Source organism: Pseudopipra pipra, chromosome W (genome assembly GCF_036250125.1).
Source record: "Pseudopipra pipra isolate bDixPip1 chromosome W, bDixPip1.hap1, whole genome shotgun sequence".
Lineage (NCBI taxonomy): Eukaryota > Metazoa > Chordata > Aves > Passeriformes > Pipridae > Pseudopipra > Pseudopipra pipra.
In genome coordinates, this window is record NC_087580.1 from 19,612,892 (window position 1) to 19,632,870 (window position 19,979).

At 56.4% G+C, this 19,979-nt stretch overlaps 1 protein-coding gene across 1 annotated transcript; it reads left to right on the top strand.

Moving 5' to 3' along the window:
* The first annotated feature begins 336 nt into the window (after positions 1-336).
* Positions 337-7,467, top strand: LOC135406462 (uncharacterized). Its single transcript, XM_064640828.1, has 4 exons — positions 337-1,075; positions 1,281-2,885; positions 3,075-4,333; positions 4,700-7,467. Exons 1-2 carry the CDS (start codon positions 419-421, stop codon positions 2,232-2,234), a joined length of 1,611 nt encoding a protein of 536 aa, XP_064496898.1. The 5' UTR covers positions 337-418; the 3' UTR covers positions 2,235-2,885; positions 3,075-4,333; positions 4,700-7,467.
* The last annotated feature ends 12,512 nt before the right edge of the window (positions 7,468-19,979 follow it).

Below are 19,979 nucleotides of genomic sequence, written 5' to 3' on the forward strand. Positions count from 1 at the left end.
GGCAGCCAAGAAGTTGAACTAAAGTGAAGCAGCTCCAAAAGGCCGTGGTCTTGGCGTGGGGGCGGGAGGAAGGGGAGCTCCGTGACTGCGGCCGGGGCTGGTTGGGAGCGGAGCGGCCGGGGCTGCCCCCGGGGCTCGCGGGGGCCAACGGGGAACGGACAAACGGACCAACGGACCAACGGCCCCTGCGCTTCGGCAGCAGCAGCGGCAGCAGCAGCGACTGTAGTGACGCGCTCTCGCTCTGACTCTTGTTCGGGCTCTCCTTGCTCGAGCTCTTCGTCCTCCTCTCCCTCTCCCGGTGTCCCGCTGTCCCAGTGTCCCTGTGCCGGTGTCCCATTGCCGGTGTCCCTGTGCCAGTGTCCCACTCCCGCTGTCCCTGTCCCGTTCCCGGTCCCCCCTCCCCTTGCCGGCCCGGGCCATGGCCCCGGCCGTTCCCCTGTGCCGGGCGGGGCCGCCCCGTCCCCGGCCCTGGGCGGCCCGGCGCGGTCTCGCCCTCGCCCGGCTCCCGGCGCGCCGGCTGTGGCGCTGCTGGGCGCTCCTGTGGGGCTGGCTGTGGGACGGGCTCGGCCTCGCCGCCCCTTGGCTCCGCCTGGCTCGAGCCCGGCGCCTGCCGGGGCCGGCGGGGGCCGCGGGCGCCGCGGCCGCTGCCGCCTCCTCGGCGGCTTCCCCGGCCAGAGCTCCGCCGCTCGCCAGCCCGGCCGCCGGCAGCGAGCCGCCGCTGCCCGCTGCGGCTGGGGAAGCCCGGCCCGGGCCGCTTGAGGGGCGCTCGGGGGCCGTGCCGGGCCCCGGCCCCAACGCTGACGGCCACGTCTCGCCCGCACCGAAGGCCAAGGAGCCGCTGCACGAGCGCTACCGGCTGCATTCGCTGCTGGGCAGCGGCGGCTTCGGCCGCGTCTACGCGGGGACCTGCCTGGCGGACGGAGCCCCGGTGAGTGCAGCAGGAGGAGGAGGAGGAGGAGGAGGAGGAGGAGGAGGAGGGCGGGACGGGCGGCGAGCTCAACCCGCCCTTCCCCTTGGCTTGCAGGTGGCCATCAAAGCCGTGTCCCGGGATGGCATCCGGCGCTGGGGCGAGCTGGTGAGCGAGCGGGGCCAGCGGCAGAAAGCGGGGCGGGACGGGCGGGGACGAGTCGAGGCCCGGCAGGGTGGAAGCCACCGGGACACCTGGAGGGAGAGTGGCCGTGGGCTCGGTGGGGGACGGGGAGCATCCAGGGCTGGCCGAGGGGGAGCAGGCAGACAGGCACGGCATCAGCCCCACTGACGACCCCGTGGTCCCCCCGCAGCCTGACGGCACCCGGGCCCCCCTGGAGATCGTGCTGCTGGACAAGGTGTCCAATGGCTTTCGTGGTGTCATCCAGCTCCTGGAGTGGTTCGAGCTCCCCAACGGGTTCCTGTTGGTGATGGAGCATCCGGAGCCGTCTCAGGACCTCTCTCGCTTACTGAGGGCGTGGGGGTTCCTGCCGGAGGAGATGGCGTGGGGGCTGTTCCGCCAGGTGCTGCAGGCCGTGCGGCACTGCACCAGCTGCGGCGTCCTGCACCGGGACATCAAGCCCCAGAACATCCTCCTCCACCTGGCCACCGGCGAGGCCAAGCTCCTCGACTTTGGATGTGGCACCTTCCTTAAGGACACGGTCTACACCCAGTTTGCAGGTGAGCCCACAGCCGGGGGATGCTCCTGGTGCCGGGCATCGCATGGCCATGCCCGGGTGTGGCAGTGGAGATTGCCCCTTTGGCTGAGGGGGAACAGGATTAGTTCTTCAGCCAAGTTGCTTTTGGATGGGGCTGGGGGTTACTGTGAGACAGGCCCCGGCCTTGCCGACAGCCTGTGCCACCCACCCTGTCCCGGGCTGGGTCTGGGGCAGGGGGGAGCCAGCCTGACCAAAACCCCCGTGAGGGTAGCAGAGAAGGGGGTCAGAACTGTGCACCAGCTGGCTTGGTGTGCAGGCGAGGAAGGGCTTGGGCTGCTCCGCTCGCCTTGTTTGCCTTGGCTTATGATGAATTGTTGGGGGCAGTGCAGTGGGGCGGGGAGAAGGCACGGCTTTTCCCCACCACTGGGTGGGTTTTTCCCTTGCATGAAATGGTTGGGCCTTGCCAGGGCTTCCGCTGCCCTCTTGGACACCAGCGGCTTCTTCTCCAACCCAGAGTTTGTAACCAAGAGTCAGGGGCCGGCGAGAAGGCAGTGGGTCACAGCGTGTGCCACTGGGGCAGGCCCCACATTGCCAGGGCTGCTGGGGTGAGGCTCTGGGAGCAGGCAGCATCCACCTGCTGAACTGCGTCTGTATTCCGTAGGAACACTGTCATACAGCCCGCCAGAGTGGATCTACCTCAAGCGCTACCACGGCGAGGAGGCGACCATCTGGTCCCTGGGCATCCTGCTCTACCAGATGGTCTGCGGGAAGCACCCTTTCCGCAAAGGCCCCAACACCATCTGGGCCCAGCTCCCGTTCCCAGCACGGGTCTCTCCAGGTGGATACCAATCTTTGTGGCACGGGGGGAATAACGGTGTTGGGAGAGGGCAGCGGGCTCACGAGGATGCCGCTCTTGAAGCTGTTTGTGTCCCATGGGTGGCTGGAGGAGGTGGCCTGTGTCCTGCCATCCTGCTCTCCTCCAAAAGGGAGAATCGATGGAGAAGTTTGGGCACAGCTCTGAGCACAGCCAGCACAGCCTGGGCACGTGGACAGTGGGACAGAGGGGACAGGATCCTTCTCCAACTGACCGGCCATTTTCCCCCCAGGCTGCCAGCACCTTATCAGGTGGTGTTTGTCCATCCGCCCCTCGGACAGGCCAGCACTGGAAGACCTGTTGTGCCATCCTTGGGTGCAGGACATTCCCCTGCCCTAGAAGACGGGAGAGATCCACGTGCTCCCTTTGATCCAGGGGCCTGGCAGGTAACACCTCCACACATCTCTTGGCAATAAGAACCAAAGGAAACCAGACTTTTTTGTCAGCCTGTAGCACTGGGGGGGGGTCATCCCACGGGAACACGCCCCTCTTTGTGCTGGAGCTGGGCTGCAGACCCGGTCTCCCAAGTGCTGGTGGCCACCATCCAACCTGGTTTTGCTCGTCCCGCTTCACAGACAGCTGGGCCCTCGGCAGAACGCTGACAGCCTGGTCTGGCCCCCAGGGAAGGAGAAGGGGCCTCTGCAGAAGCTGTGCCGGGTGGGCCTGCTGCTGGAGACATCGAGGACGACGTCAGGGATGACAAGCTCTCAGCTGACCTGGACGCCGGCGAGCTGAAGAGGATGGACTTTGATTCTGGCCCCTTCCTCCAAGCCGTGCTCCACACGCCGTTTGCAGATGAGTCCACACCCAGGGGGTGCTCCCGGACACGGGCATTGCTCAGCCTGGCTGGGCACCGAAGGTTCCCCCTTTGCTGATGGGGAACCTGAGGAATTCTTCAGCCGGCTGCCAAGCTGCTTCTTGGCAGGAGGGCGGGCGGGTGCTCTGGGCTGGGTGTGAAATGGGAGCCCGGCTCTGCCCCCAGCCTCTGCCACTGCCCCTTTGCTGGGCGGGGCTGGGGCAGGGGCAGCCAGCCTGCCAAAAACAAACCCCCGTGGGGGGAGCAAAGGCGGGGCTGCAGAACACCAGCTGCTTTGGGCTGCAGGCCAGGAAAGGCTTGGGCTGCCTTGGCTTAGGAGCCTTTCTTTGGGCCAGTGCAGCAGGGCAGGGAGAAGGCCTGGGTTTTCCTCAGCTGGAGGAGGTGGGGTTTTCCTTTGGCCTGCAGGGCTTGGGCCTTCCTCAGAACCCTGACAGAAGGTTAACATTTTACCTTTTTTTCTTGTTTCCACTTTTGGTTTGTAATCTCTGTTCATGAATTTGTTGTTTGTTTTCCAGGGAAGAGTTGGAGCTGGTGCCCAGTCCGGGTTGGGAAGGGCTGGGACCATCCCTGGAGAGGATCTGACGTCCCCTCTGAGAAGGCTGAGGACATCCTTTGGGACACGCTCTTCTTGCGGCAGCAGATCTTGGGAGGTAGATGCTCATCTTGCCCATCTTGTCAGCAGCAGTGGGATAATGGCTTTGGGGAGATGGCAGCAGGCACATGAACATCCCGCTCTTGCAGCTGCTGAGGAGGTTGATCTCCTGGGCTTGGCTGGAGGAGGTGGCACCTGTGTTGAGTAATTGCTGAAATCCAATCGATCTGGGATGACCCCAAATGACAGTTTAGTTTTCAGCTTGCTCGAGCTGTATCTCAGCAGCTTTTGGGTATCATTTTTGGCCCCCAGACAGGACACCTCTGCCTGATCTCCCGCGGATCCGAGGGATCTCTGGATCTTCACGCCAGCACCAGGACTTTGCTGCAGAAGAGCACAGATCCCCAGCCCAGTCTGGGACACAGGTAAGATCCCAGTGGATAACAAGGCATTCTTTTGGGGAATCCTGCCCATGTCAAACGTATGGATCTTTCAGTGCACTGGGGGTTCTTTGGTATTTTGGGAATCCTGCTCATCTGAGACCTGTGGATCTTCCAGCCCTTTGGGTGGGTTCTTTGGAATTCTGGAATTTGGTCTTTGGCTTTGTTTTATCAATCACTATTGTTCTGTACTTGTAAATTCTCCCAGGGAGAATTTAATGGGGTGTTGGAATCAATGGGTGGCTGTTCTGGAACACTGAATTAGAATCCATTGTTGCAGTTGATGCTGTTTGAGAAGGGGAACAGAAGTGGAAGGAGGTTATGTCTGGTGCTGTGTTTTTCCCTTTGCAGAACCTGTGAAAGGGCAGAAAGATTGTGGTGTGAATGCAGCGCCCTCAGAGCCCTTGGTGTGAGCCCGGAAAGGAAAATCCAGCTGAGGGACAAGATCAGTCTAATTTGGGGACATTGTTGGAGGTTGGAGTTGCAGTTCTGGAAGAAATCCCTGAGGAAATGGTGCCCCAGGGAGAGGAAGAGGATGAGAGCGTGGGCAGCCTGCTTCAAACATCCCCCCAGGAGACTTGGGATCAGTCCCTGTGCATCCTGTAAGAAAGATGGACACTGGAAATGGGATTGTCCGCAACTGAAACTTCAGAACCCTCCGAACCCTCTCGTGGCATCACTGAAGACGACTGAGGGGGCACCAGAGGATTCTTCCCCATCAGAACATCTGGTTCCAGCCAAGCTAAGCACAATTGTTTGTGGCTGTGGGAACTTGTTCCTCTGTGTTAAATCCAGGGAAATGAAACTCAAGGGACAATTCTAGAACAATTGTCTGGTGTGCCAGGGAATTGGGAAACTGGGCCATTTTTAATGCTGTGGCTTTGAAATTGGGAAAACAGTGGTTGGCTCCCCAGTTTTTGTATTTCCCCAATTCCCCAAAGCCTCTGCTTGGGAGAGATCTCTTGGCAAAATGAAATGCCACAATCCAATTGAAAAATGGTCCAATATAGGTTATTATTGCAGAGCCTAATTCTGTGCAAGTTTCTAGTTTTGCATGAGAGTCTCTCAAAGCAGAAGTAATCCATCTGCCACCATCACTTGGGGATGCAGTGGTTCCAACAGGATGGGCTGGAGAGGTGCCTCCATGATCCAAGAGAGCAGAACCCGTGAGAATTCCAGAGAAACCTGGAGTGGGGTTGGTGAGGCCAAAGCAATGTCCTTTGCAAATAGAAAGTTGTAAGGGATTCTCACCCTTTGTAGAACAATTGATGAAATTTTGCTTGTGAAAAGAAGGTGAATCTAAATGGAATGCTCCAGTTTTGCCAGTCAAGCAGGCAAATGGAAGGCTATGCCAGTTAGTCCAAGACCTTAGAGCTGTAAAGAACAGAGTAGAAGATATACAAGCAGTCATAGTGAATCCTTACACTTTGCTAACTCCCCTAAATGAGGGTTTAATATGTTTCACAGCATTAGGTTTGAAAACTGCCTTTTTGTGTCTCCCTTTGAGTTGGGAAAGTCAAGAGCTTTTTGCTTTCCAATGGGAAAATGCAAAGCCGGGGAGGAAAACCCATCTGACTTTGGTGGTCCTCTTGCAGGGGTTTAAAAATAGGCCCCAATATTTGGAACTCAATTGGCAAAGGGACTGGAGGAATGGAGAAGTCCAAACCCACCCTCTTGGAGCCTTATTGCAGTGTGGGGATGATCTTTTGATGCCACTGATGCTGAGCAGCAACGTTGGGGTCAGACTGTGGCCCTGTGGAATTTCCTTGGGCTGAGTGGATATGGGGTATCCCAAACACAAAGTGCAAGTAGTCCAGAGCCCAGGAGCCTCCGTGGGCTTTGGAATTCTCCAAGGACAAGGGAGGCTGGGCCAGGAAGGAAAGAAGCAACCTGTCAACTGCCCCAGCCCCAGCAAAGGAAGCCCAGAGCGGGATTGCTTCCAGACTAGAGGAGAAGTGTATTGGGGCAGAGCTGACTTAGGAGACAGCCCCTTGGAAAGTCCTGGTTGGGAATTGTTTCCCAGTGGGGGCAACTTTGTCCGGCATGGAAAACAATTCTCTGGATGCACAGAACTCCCCACCACCAGGTCAGAGATCCTGACAGAGATCCTTCTCCCAGTAGAAGAAAATGAGTCTAGTGCTAAGGATTGTCAACTCCTTGAAACCTTAGAGCAAACTTTGCTCCAGGAGGCTGGGCAGTTCCCCCAAGTGGGCAAATAATAGTCCCTGAGCCAATCTCCTGTGACCTGGTGGATGGGGAACATGAGGGGATTCCTTGGAGTGAAGCAAATTATTGAAACATTTGCACAAGTGGGTTCTTGGTCCAAAACTGACCCCAGTTGTACAAGCAGTGAGTCAGCAGTGTGGTGTGTGGAAGAGAAATAATCCAAACCCTGCCACTGGAGTGGGAACAGGTGATGGAAAATGCAGAAATGCTGCAGGTGAATGTTGGCAGATGGATGTGACTGAATTGCCCAGACAAGGGGGGTGTAAAGATCTCCTGGTCTTGGGGGATACCTTCTCTGGGTGGCCAGAGGCTGTTCCTTGTTGCACTAAGCAGGTTGGGAAAGAGACTGCAATCCTGTTCAGTGCAATCCTCCCTGTATTTGGGATGCCTTTGGGAATGTCATCAGACAGAGGTTCCCACTTGACTGCAGAAACAAAATGCTTCACTCTTGTTTTGCTCTTCTGACAACAGTTCAAACACTGTTGACGTGGGAGGAAAATTTACATGTCTTTTTAGTGCCAAAGGTGATCCAAGTGTTGCCCACAAGTGTCTGTATTAAGTAAGCAAGACTCTGTAAGGAATCTGGAAACTGTGTGTGTAATGTAAAGCCCTGTGTGGCTGTCACTGAAGTGCTGAGGCTGAACAACAGCCCCTGAGCCAAAGCTGAGCTCTAGATGAACCTTCCAACCTAATGGGCTGTGTCTCCATGTATCTGCTCCTGAGCTAAAACTGGGTCTATTTGTTGGTACAAATGTGGTGGGATGGGACTCCACCTGTGTATCTGCTCCTGAACCAAACAGGTGTGCTTCTTAGGAAGATCTGTTAGTCTGGGCTCATCAGTGAATCCTGTTTGTATCTGTTCCTTAACAAAAGATGTCTGATTGTGAGCAAAATCTGATCTTTCTGTATCTGGAGAGTGGTGGAGGCCATGGCAGTCGATGTCTGGCCTTGTTTGGCAGTGGCTGGTGCAGGGGGAGCCTTGGTTTGGGAGAAGTAGAACATTGCTCCCAAGATTCTGCTCTGGCCAAATAAGGAACAACAGAATCTTAGAGAAGTCCTGGAGAATTGGATCAGGGCTGGAACTCAAGCAAACAGGATGTGAGCTGAGCTCTGGGGACCCAGAGAAGATCAAACCAAACATGACGGTCTCTGTGGGGAAAAGCAGTGATGCTGAGAACCGAGGTCAAGAAGCAGACACCTGAGCTTTGGGGGGCACCAGATGCCAAAAAACCCACCAGAGACCCCCAGAGAAGACCCCAAATGACCAAGTAGGGACTTGCAATAGGGGTGTGACTGTGTAAAGCACAGTAATGGACATGTGTTCAGTAAGGGGGAATATCCAATGCCTCTGGAATCAGTGTGTGTAATCCCAAGCCCTGCCTGTGTCCCTGAGCAGGCTGGATTAGAAGAACTCTCCTGCAGGCGTCCAGCACGCTGCCCTAAAGAATGCCTGCTTCTTAACACCTCCCAGCTGGGGTTAAGGACTTGCTTTCTGCTGCTTTTGGGCACCATTTCTGGCCCCAGATGGGACCCTCTGCCTGATCTCCCGTGGATCCGAGGGATCTCTGGATCTTCACGCCGGCCCCAGGACTTTCCTGGAGAAGACCACAGATCCCTGGACTGGTCTGGGATGGGGGAAGATCCCATTGGATAATAAGGCATTCTTTTGGGGAATCCTGTCCCTCTAAGACATGTGGATCTTCCAGCTCTTTGGGTGGGTTATTTGGTGTTCCCCCATTTGGTCTCTGGCTTTGTTTTCTCCACTGATCCTTGTTTTGTGTTTGTATTTGTTTCTGCACTGTAACATTTGTCCAAGTGGGTTCTTGGTCCAAAACTGACCCCAGCTGTACAAGCAGTGAGTCAGCAGTGTGGTGTGTGGAAGAGAAATAATCCAAACCCTGCCACTGGAGTGGGAACAGGTGATGGAAAATGTAGAAATGCTGCAGGTGAATGTTGGCAGATGGATGTGACTGAATTGCCCAGAAAATGGGGGTGTAAAGATCTCCTGGTCTTGGGGGATACCTTCTCTGGGTGGCCAGAGGCTGTTCCTTGTCACACCAACTGGGCTGGGGAAGTGAGTGGAATACTGTTGAATCCAAGAATCCCTGGATTCGAGGTACATTTGGGAATGTCATCAGACAGAGGAGCTCACTTGATTGTAGAAGTGGTACAGCAAGTCAAATCAGGGATGCATTATTGCAGAATTCCAAAGGCCAGAGCCCCTTGGGTAATTGAGAGGTTGTCTGAGAAGAAACCAAATGCTTAAGTCTGCTTTGGCTCTCCTGACAATAGTTAATTGGGTCTTGACTTGGGAGCAAAATTTACATCTCCTTTTAGTCTCAAACGTGACCCAAGTGTTGCCTCCAAGGGATTGCTGGGTGTGCACTCCTTTACCTGAAAAGACAAGGAAGCCATTCACCATTTCTGCCTTCCCTGTTCTGGCAGAAATGATTCCTGGTCACTGGGTGAGCACTTGTGTTCCCCAAAAAGTAGACCAGCAGTCAGTGTGCAAGTACCCCCCACCACCTCTGACAATCCTGCCTGTGTCCAAAGCTGTAACCCCCACTAAAGGAACAGGACAAGTGGATTGTGTTAGTGAGAGTGGCCCGTTTGTGGGAAATCACCCCAATGTCCTCAAACCCTTCCTGCTGGGGAAATGACTGATCCTTGGCCGGTCCCCAAAGGAACGGGGTGGGATTGGTGTGTGGAAATAACACCTGGGAAGGGTTGCCCCAAAGCTGGAAGGGCATTTGTATTTCAGCTTGCATCAGGATTCAGTGCTGTAGCTGTTCTAATGCCTTGAGCTGTAAAATGAAATAAAGCTCCTAAGACACTCCATCCCTTCAGGAGCTTAGTCTGAAAAAAGGGGGATTTGATGTGGGATATAGAAGACTGCTCCCAACATTTCTCTATGGCCAAGGAAGGAGAACTGTAATCTTGGAGAGGTCCTGGAGAACTGGATCAGGGATGTAACTAAGCAAACAGGATGGAAGCTGAGCTCTGTGGGCCCAGAGAAGATCAAACCCAAACGTTCCAGTCTTTGTGGTGAAAGGTAATGACACTGTGTCTGCTCAGAACCGAGGTCAAGAAGTGGACACCTCAACTTTGGGGGGCACCAGATGCCAAAAAACCCACCAGAGAGCCCTGAAGGAGACCCCAAAGGACCAACTAAGGACTTGCAATAGGGGGGGTGATTGTGTAAAGCAAAGTAACATCTATGTCTTAAGTAAGGGAGAATATCTAATGAATCTGGAAACTGTGTGTGTCATGTAAAGCCCTGTGTGGCTGTCACTGAAGTGCTGAGGCTGAACAACAGGCCCTGAGCCAAAGCTGAGCTCTAGATGAACCTTCCAACCTAACAGTCTGTTTATCCCTGTATTTGCTCCTTAGCTAAAACTCTGTATGTTTGTTGGTCAAAGATGTAGTGTGGAAAGACTCCCCATGTACCTGCCCCTGAACAAAATAAATGTGCTTATTAGTGAGATCTGTGAGTCTCAGCTCATTAGTGAATGATATTTGTATGTGTTCCTTAATCAAATCTTATGTCTGATTGTGAGCAAAATGTGATCTTTATCTTCCTGTCTTTAGAGAGTGGTCAAGGCCCTGGCAGTGGATGTGTGGCCTTGTTTGGCAGCAGATGGGGCAGGTTGACTGCCTGGGTTTTCCCCTTAAGCCCTGGCCAGGCTGTGGGTGGAACCCAGGAGGAGAAGGGAGCCAGATGGTTTTGCACACTCGTAGCTCTGTGAGCTTGTTTCTGCAAGGCCAGAAAAGCTGGACCCCCTCCCAGCAGAGGTGGAGCCCTCCCCTATGAGTGGACGCCCTGGGTGGGATTTCCCGGGCCCGGGAGGGGTTCTCCAACCCTTGGCTGCGACCGGGGCTCCCCCGCTGCCGGGCGGGCCTGGCTGAGGGGAACAGATGAGGGCAACTGGGCAGGGAGCTTTTCTACTCACTCCAGGCACTCTTGGTAGGAACGATGAGGTGCGTTACTGAGCTCAGCCTTTTGTCATTCTTTGCTGCTCTGCACTGCAGGAAAATTACACACTTGTTCTCCAAAGTTGGTGTCGGTGTCTCTTGTGCTGACCCTCGTCGCAGGCAAAAGAGTTCCCTGGGGCCCTGCAGTGTCACAACGGTCCCCTAATTCCATGGGACAACATTCCTAATTCACCCCTGAGAACTTCTCCAAGGCTGCTGGGCTGGCACAGCCTGGACACACCTGACTGACAGTCCAGCACTTTATACGAGAAAAGCCCCACATTTTAAGGGCAGGGTCTTGTGACGTGTCCCATCAGACCCCCAGGGATGGACAGGGACACCCCCAGTGTGGATCCAACCCCCCCGAGCTCCAGGGAATCCCTCCAAGCCTCATGTGATGGGGGACACAAAGGGACCCCTCGACCTTCTGTCCCACCTCCCTCTTCCCCACTCTCCCTCCTCTTTCCCAACGTCCCCCCAGTTTCCAGACCCCCTCCGTGCTCAGCCAGGGGCTCCCAACCCCTCCCACTTAGGCTGGGGGTCGCAACCCCCCTCACACTCAGTTTTGGGGATCCCACCCCTTTTCCCTTCTCTCCCACCCCTTTCTGATCATCCCATCAAACCACAGCTTCCCCGTGCTCTGCTCTGGGGGTCCCACCCCCTCAACCGCTCAGCTGAAGGGGTCCCACCCCCTTTTCCCACCTTTTCTCCCCTTTCCCCTCCCTTTTCCCTGTCATCCCCTGTTGCCGGGGGGAGTGGAAGGCTTAGACAAAGTTCATTAAAGAAGTCCTGCCCTTGAGTCCCGAGGTGCAGAAAGGACTCCCTGGCTTTCTAAACTCCTGCTCAGAGAGGAGCCTGGGGGCGGCTGGATCCAATCTCAGTCCTGGATTATGCCAAGGGTTGGAATTTAAGGAATTACAGAGCTGTGATTGAACCACTTTTGTCCTGCAGGTTTTAATGATGGAAAATCAGATATATTGATATAAAATGAACTCATCATTATCACAGATGAACAGACAAAAAATTTTAATCAGAATTATTTACTACACAATATAAACACTAAAACTACCAGTAGTACAGGATAAGTACAATATAATTGAAGGAATTATACTAAAACTGGCAAAAAATAAATGATTATTAAGTAGACATGTGATGTAACTCCCCCAGACCAAGGCTCCTGGGGAGATCTCTTTTGCTCACCCTCGAGGACTGACCTTGAGGGGGGTTCCCCAGCCAAGGGGGGAATCTCCAACCATACACCCCAAGAGGGGTTATGTTGGAAGAACCTGCCCCTGGGAAAGGGGACTGGAACTTTATAGTATAAAGTGATGGACTGACAGCCCTTGGACTCCAGGGGTTGCCTCACCATCAGGATGTTAATTCAGGGTTGAACCCAGACTGGTTCCAACATCTCCTGGCCTGGCCTGGGCCCCTCTCAGCTCAGCACTGATACATTTGCAAATAGGGCATTGTCTTGGTCCCATTCCAGGGGGGAATGTCCTGCCACAGTGTCCCAGTGTGCCTGTAATTCCATCAGGCCCTGCAGTGTCACAATGGTCCCTTGATTCCACAACTTCCCAAATGTTTCCAGGTTCCTTTGGTTCCATGAGGCCCCCATGTCACAAAGGCCCCTGGATTCCAGGAGTTTCCACAGTGTCTCAGGGTCCCTTTTTTCCAGGAGGCCCTGCAGGCTCCCAATTGTCCCTTGATTGCAGGAGGTTCCCAAATGTCTCAGGGTTCTTTGGTTCCAGGAGGCCCTGCAGTGTCACCTTGGCCCCTTCATTCCATGCAGGCCCAGGCAGAGGAACCCCAGCACGGAGCCCCCGACCCCCGTCAGCATCTTGGGGGGCGGCGTCCGACGGCAGCTCGGGGTGGGGGGGCAGCTGGGGGCAACTGGGATATACTGGGAGAGACCAGGAGTGACTGGGGTCGTCCTGGGACTGACTGGGATCATCCTGGGACTGACTGGGATCATCCTGGGACTGACTGGGCCCTGTGGAACACCCTGAAAGTTCTGGAGGGGCTGTTTTAAGTGAGCTCTGGAAAACTGTCCTGGCTGTGCAGGGCAGGAAATGCTGATGTTCTGCAGGCCCCCAGCTCTGCTCTCTGGCTCCTGGTTTCCCTCGTGCTGGGCAGTTGGAGCCCAGGCAGGGGCAGCCCTACAGGAGGTTGTGGTGCTGCAGGGCCCAGGGGCTGCACCCCGAGGAGCTCCTGCCCCAGGGGCTCAGGGACCTGGCAGTCTGTGCTGCTGGGGGCAGGATCGTGCCCCGGGCTGTGGCTCCTGGGTGCAGAGGAGGAAGGAGAAGCACAGCTTTGGTCCCCACTCTTGTGGCCGGAGGTGCAATAGGCTGGGCTGGGGGTGGTGGCCTGGCTGGTCTCTCTTTGGCCTCAGTTGTGGGGTCTGCAGGGCCAAGTTTTGCCCTGCCCTGTTTGCAGCCTGGTGCTGACCCACTGCTGGGGCCCCCGGGCAGGTGGGTGTTTCTGCACTCACACCACATGTATGTGAGGGGGCACTAAGGTGTGTTCCTGCCCCAAATCCTGTGTCTTGGACCCTGTTGGTCCTTTCCTGGAGCATCTTCTCCCAAGCTGGGTCCTTGCCTGTTCCTCCCTGGAGCACAAACCAGGCCATTTGCAGTGGGACCTGCTGGGGGACCTGCCCTGGTCCCCGTGGCTCTGCTCCCTGGGGACAGGGAGCCTTTGGGGACTCTCTCACAAGCCACCCCCACTCATGTCCTGCTGGTCACCCAGGTGGCCCTGGCAGCGCTTGGGAACATGACTGGGATGGGGGGTGTGCCCACCCGTGCCAGCAGGGAAGGGCACAAGTTCCAGGGGGGATGTCCAGGGAGACAGGACACTGCAGAGGAAGGGCCTGGGGGGTGCAGAGTGACAATAGAGAGGGGAGGGCGGATCTTTGGCATCCCCTCCTCTGCTTGCTTCAGGCTTCAAGAAGACACCACAGGAGAAATCACATGGAGAAATATTTATTGATCAAAGACTATTAAAAGCCTCAGAAACAGGGGGGAAAACGTCCTTCCTGGGGGACACCAGTCCAAGGAAACTCCTGGTTTCTGTCCAGGCAGGAGCAGGTGCCCGTGGGCTCCAGGGGGTCAATGCAGATAAAATCACTGGGGGGGCTCCTTCAGCAGCAGCATTTAATGCATTTGGACAAGCCAGGGACCATCTCCATGTCCTGCACAGAAGGGCTTCACCCTCCTCAGGATCCCTGAGTGACACAATGACACCAAAACCCAGGAATGACAGAGCAGCTGCACCCACTAACTTGGATTTTCCCTTTTTCAAATGTCATTTAACTCACTAAATCCATCTCTTGCCTAGGAATGGTACAGCACAGTCAGGCACAGAAAGAATTTGAAGGGCCAACACCCATTTACCAATTCCAAATTTTAATGGTTGAAAGAAAGGCCCATTTTCCTTTTGCCCTGTGCCACCAACAACAGGAATCGTTTCTGACTAAATTGTCCTTTCCTCCTCTTTCAAACCCAACATGCCACTCCAGGATCTCCCAAGAAATCCATGTTCTCCCTCCCCAGTGTCCATGGAGCAGAGGTTCAGCTGGGGATGACACCTCTGGGCCCCCACACACCTTCCAAGGGCAGGAGCCTTCCTGCCTGGCCGGGAGCCCTGGGGGGAGTCCAGGCTGTGGCAGCTCCTGTTTGTCCCTTCCCCACGCACATTCCAAATCCCTGCTCTCACACTAAACCCTCCAAAGCTTTCCAAACCCAAATCCTTTCCTCTGCTCCTCTCTCACTGGGACCATTTCTGCCTCCTTCCCCTGCAGTTGGAGGAACCTCCCCAGCTGCTGCTGCTCCCTGGCATCAAACCACACCTTCCCAAACCCTGACTATTGCTCAGTTCAAAGAACAAATCTAGAGATTTCAGTTCACTTCTCTTTTCTCTGACAAAACAACAGCAACTGAAAAAACGTGTTATAATCCCCAAACTGAATCTCTAATTCACTAATCACTAATTGGATATCGGCACAATTAACACAAATCCAACCCCTGCAAACACTAAAGCTGACACTAAAGAATGCTCTGAACACACAATGCCAGCTTAACAGCTGCTGTGGCAATTTACCTTCCTTCAAATATTTAATGTGCATCAAATGCTTTAAAATGCACCCAAGAACAAACTACTGCATTTAACACTTACAGCAAGTGAATTTTTTCTTTTTTATATCTATTATGGGCATCCCCGAGTCAGACAGGATTCTAATACTATAACACACACTCCCAGTAACACACACTCCCCAAACACTTCACTTTCTCCAGCACTGACCATTGGCTTTGACAAACACAGTTCCCTGAGCAAAGCCCTCCCCAAAGCAGCTCTATGGGCAAGAGCTCTGTGTGTGACTGATCTGTGGGCAAAGCACACGTGGGGCCTGGAACCCACCCCCTGACCCACACCTGGGGCCTGGAACCCACCCCCTGACCCACACCTGGGGCCTGGAACCCACCCCCTGAACCACACCTGGGGCCTGGAACCCACCCCCTGACCCACACCTGGGGCCTGGAACCCACCCCCTGACCCACACCTGGGGCCTGGAACCCACCCCCTGAACCACACCTGGGGCCTGGAACCCACCCCCTGACCCACACCTGGGGCCTGGAACCCACCCCTTTCACTCAGTCAGTAGGGATTTCTTCTCATAAGCCAAATATCACACTCCTCCTTTTACAGTTCTAGCATCACTTTCACAACCCAATTCTATTCTATTCTGTTCTAGAGCTCCATTTCTAGGATGCTTAGGTATACCTTTTCTATGCTCAGCAATGCCTTAATAAAATTCCAGGGATCTTGCTTTGAACTCACCAGATCCAGGGACTGAGATCTCCCAGAAGAATATTTTCACTGCTCGCTGGAGTCCTCAGGGTCCTGGAATCCCTGGAGGGTCGACAGCATTGTCCCACCTGGCTCACCAAGAATTGTCCCTGAAAATCGTTGGGAAGAAATGAAACCCTCCAACGCCCCTGGGAAGTGTTGGTGAGCCAGGCACTGCTTTGTTCTGGCTCCCAGAGACAGGGAGCCAATCATTCCAGCCCCACCTGTCCCTTTCCAGACTTTTCACACATTTCTACATTTGAACAAACAAACAAATTCATGTTCATTGCTTCTAATTTACCCCAATTAATGAACTAATGAATTCTCTTCATTAATTAAGACTCTAATTAGTAGTCTATCCTTAACTGGCTAATTTGGTCCACCTTCTTTGGTCCTCTTAGCACTCCTCCTCAGACACAGAGTCTCCAACTCTCAGGCTGCAATGTCTTTGTTAATCCCCTTTGGACCTTCTGGTTCCTCCAACAGGTCCTTGAAGGACCAGGAATTTAAGATCCCAGATGTCCAATCTTCAGCTCCCTCGGGCTTTGTTTATGGAAGCTCATCAGAGCCAGTGCAGAGAAACTCCAAGTTTGGGTGCTTTAAAGATCAAAGCGACAAGAGCCCGTGAAAAGAAACCCGGTCAGCTGCTGCCACTGACGAAAATTTTGGGCAAGTTGGATCATTTCCAACAAGACCAACCCCCACCGCGGGGGGGACCCCGCATCCCCCCGCCCACCGCCGGGGCTCTGCCGGGAACCGCCACCGGGACACCCCCAAAACCAAATCACCTCCCGCGGACCCCCCACGATCCCCCCCAGGGGCATTTGCGGCTCAGCTTTGGAGTCCTTCCAGCTCCAAATATCTTCCCCTGCAAAGAACCCCCTTTCCTGCAGCCCCACCCCCAAAGCAGTGCTCAGCCAATCCGAGCGCGCAGCGCTGATGACTCATCAGTTGCCAGCCAGACCCGCAGCGCCCAGCGCTCCCCCCGGACCCCCCCAGGGTCCCCCCTCGGCCCCAGCGCCCCCCGGGACGGGAATTTGGGCAAAGGGGAGGTGGGGGGTGCCCAGGCCGGGCCCCCCCGCGCCGTCCCGGCCGTGGCGGCTGCGGCGGGGGCCGAGTGCGGGCGGGAGCGGCCAAGAGCCCAGCGCTGCCCCATCCCGACCTGCCCCAGCTCCCACGGGAATGGGAGGAGTGGGAATAGGAGGGGAGGAGAAAGAGAAGGAGGGAGAGGAGGAGGGAGAGGGGGAGGAGGGGAAGGAGGAGGAGGAGAAAGAACGCACGTGGATGCACGGCCCGCTGTATCCGCAGCCCCCGCGTCCCGGGAGCATCGCCCCCCGCATCCCGCAGGTGACCGGGGAGGGGGAGCTCGCCCCAAATATCTTGAGGCACTCTGGCATTTTTTTTTGGGGGGGCGGGGGGATGTTTGGATCTTACAGGACCCCAAAGCTGAGCCGCAAATGCCCCTTGGGGGGATATTGGGGATCCCCGGGAGGTGTTTTTTGGGGTCCCGGGGTGGGTTCCCGGCACAGCCCCGACGATGAGCAGGGGGATGTTGGGTTCCCGGAGCCACGTGGCGATCGCCGGATACCGGCGGGGAGTGGGGGGGACACGGGACAAACCCACCGGCTTTGGGGACCCCTGGGACAGGCGGGGGTTGGAATCTGAAACTGGGGCCCGGAGAGGGGGAGCTCCCGGCAGTCTGGAGAGGAGGGGGGAGCAGCGAGGGCTGTGGGGGGAGCCGGGACCCCCGGCAGCCTGGAGAGAGGGCTGGACACCTTGGGATCGCCAGCACCTCGAAGGCGAGAGTCAGGGGAGAAGGGACCCTGGGACCCCGAAACCCCCCGACCACCCTAAAAGGGACCCCGGAGAGGGGAGCCCCCGGGACCCCCGGGACCCCCAGCAGCCCAGAGAAGGGGGATCCCCAGAATGGCAAAGTGAGGAGCCCATAAAGGAAGGACCCCTGGGATTCCCGGGATCTCCGGCAGCCCAGAGAGGGCGGGAACCCTGGAGAGGGGGTTCCCCAATGCATGTGAGACCTCCAGCAGCCCACCCAGGAGGGACCCCAGAACCCCAAAGTGGATGGACCAGCGAGGGGGAACTCCACTGCTGAGAGGGTTGTTTTGGGCTGAATCTTGGTGGTTTGGAGGTTTTCTTGGCCAGAAGCCGCCCAGTAACATCTAGAGATGGCCTTGGGCAGGAGGAACCCCCAGCCAAAGCACTCATCCTTTGTTTTTCCCCACACAGCAGGATTTCTCCTTCCCAAAGCTTGGCCGAATAGAGGAGGAGGCTGCGAGGAAGAGGAAGATGCCCCAGGACCCCCAGGCAGGTGAGGAGGAAGTCAGTGCCCCTTTGCCCTGTCTTGTCCTGTATCTCCCAGCTGAGCATCGCCCCCGGCTGCAGGACAACCCCGCTGCCGCCACCGTCCTGCCGGGGCCGGAGTTGGGGGGATGTCCTTGGCCTTCCCTCTGGGCCGGAGGCAAATCCCCTCCCTGTCCTTCTTCCCTCCTGCCCCAGGTCCCGAGCTGAGGACGGAGAGCCCGGAGGACAAATCCCCCCGGCAGAGCCTGGTGGGAGAGGCCGTTTTGAAGGGCTCCACGGCGCAGGAAGGCAGCGGGGAGGGAAAGCCACGAAGGTACCCCAGGAGGAGGGTCTCCAAAGGCAGCCCAGGGTGCTCTGAGGAGGAAAGACCCACCCTGTGCCAGGAAGGCGACGAGAGCTTGAGCCAGAGCCCTGACCTGGATGTCCATGAGCAGCCTCACACCAGGAAAAAGCCCTTCAAGTGCTTGGACTGTTGGAAGAGCTTCAGCCAGAGCTCCCACCTGATCTGCCACCAGCGCACCCACACCGGGGAACGGCCCTACATGTGTGGGGAATGTGGGAAGAGCTTCATCTGCAGCTCCAACCTGATCTGCCACCAGCGCACCCACACTGGAGAACGGCCCTACAAGTGCTTGGAATGCAAGAAGAGGTTTCAGACCAGCGGGAATCTCCTCCTGCATGAGCGGACACACACAGGGGAGAGGCCCTTCCTCTGCACCCACTGTGGGAAGGGCTTCATCCAGAACTCCCACCTCGTCAGGCACCGGCACATCCACAGCGGGGAGAGGCCCTACAAGTGTGGGGAGTGTGGGAAGAGCTTCAGCCAGAGCTCTGCCTTGACCTCACACCAACGGACCCACCAGTAAGGGAAGCCCTAAAGGTGCCTTGACTGTGGGAAGAGCTTTGTCTGCTGCTCCAACTCCATCACCCACTGGAGGAGTGATGTCTTCCCACATTGGGAAGACACCTGGCTGGTGGTCTCCACATCCTCCTGGTTCCCCACAGGCACCTGGGTGAACACAGTGGGAGAAACATCCATGGGGTCACAAACTGACCTGGAAAATTCAGTGGGAAGAGCTGATTTGTTGAATTTAAAACAAAGACATTCAACAAAGACATCTAAAGCCCCACCATTTTACTGGCATTTGGGGTCATTTGGAGATCCAGGGGAATATTTGGGAGGATTTGGAGTTTCTGGTGGGATGTGGGGGAGATTACCCCAAAAATGGGGGTTCCCAGGCCGGGCAAACAGGGCCACATTGTCGTAGTTGTGCCAGCAGTTCATGTCCCCTGATCCTGTCTGTTCTCCAGGAACTCCCCTTGGCTGTTCCAGGGCCTGGCCTGGGTCTCCCCACACGGGGTGTCCCCCCAGGTGCCCAAATCTCTGCTGAAGTACCTGAGCTGCTCCCAGTTGGAGATGTACCCGGGCAGGAACCTCTCCCGGTCGGGGCCGTTCACTCGGCTTTTCCCAGGACCTGGAACAGCCCTGGGTGTGCAGGGACACAGGTCAGGGGGTGCCCCCCCAGCAGCCCTCAGCCCCCCCAGCAGGTTGGGAGCTCAGGGGGCCACCCCGGACCCCCCTTTCCCACCCCCCTCTGCCCCACAGCTGCTGCAGCACCAGTTACTGAGTGGGGGAGTCCCCCCATCAGCCCCCCAGGGACGGACAGGGGGCTTGGGCACCTGTGCACAATTGTCACCAGAGCAAGCACACAAAGGGTTACAGAAGCAGTGGACATTCCCAGGGCGGATCTGCCCCCTCCCAGAGCCCCAGGGAACCGCTCCAGGGCTCAAGTGATGGGGGGCAGGGGAGACCCATGTGGGAACTCCCTGCCCTCTGTCCCCCTGCCCACTGTCCAACACCCCTTTTCTCCCCTCTCCCACCCCTTTCCCATCATCCCCACCGTCCCCAGCTCCCCCCCAGCTTGGTTTGGGGGTGTTTCTTCCCCCTGCCCTGCTCGGTTTCACAGTCTCAGCCCCCTCCTCGCTCACTTTGGAGGTCCCAGCCCCCCTTTTCTCCCGTTCTCCCCCCTTTTCCCATTGTCCCCTGAAAGGCAGCTGTTAAGTATTGGGTGCTGAAAAAGCTGCTCCATCGTGTCCATTCCAAATTAAGCCTGCATTTCTTAGGAGGGACTGGCATCCAAAGGGCAGCAAGAAGAGTCTTCTAATTCTCTTCTGCTTGATCCTCTCTGCAGCCGCCGATTTTCCCTCAAACCAGGCGGGAAAACAGGAAGAACCCTGGTGTGGTCGGGGAGCAGCGCTGACCCCAAAG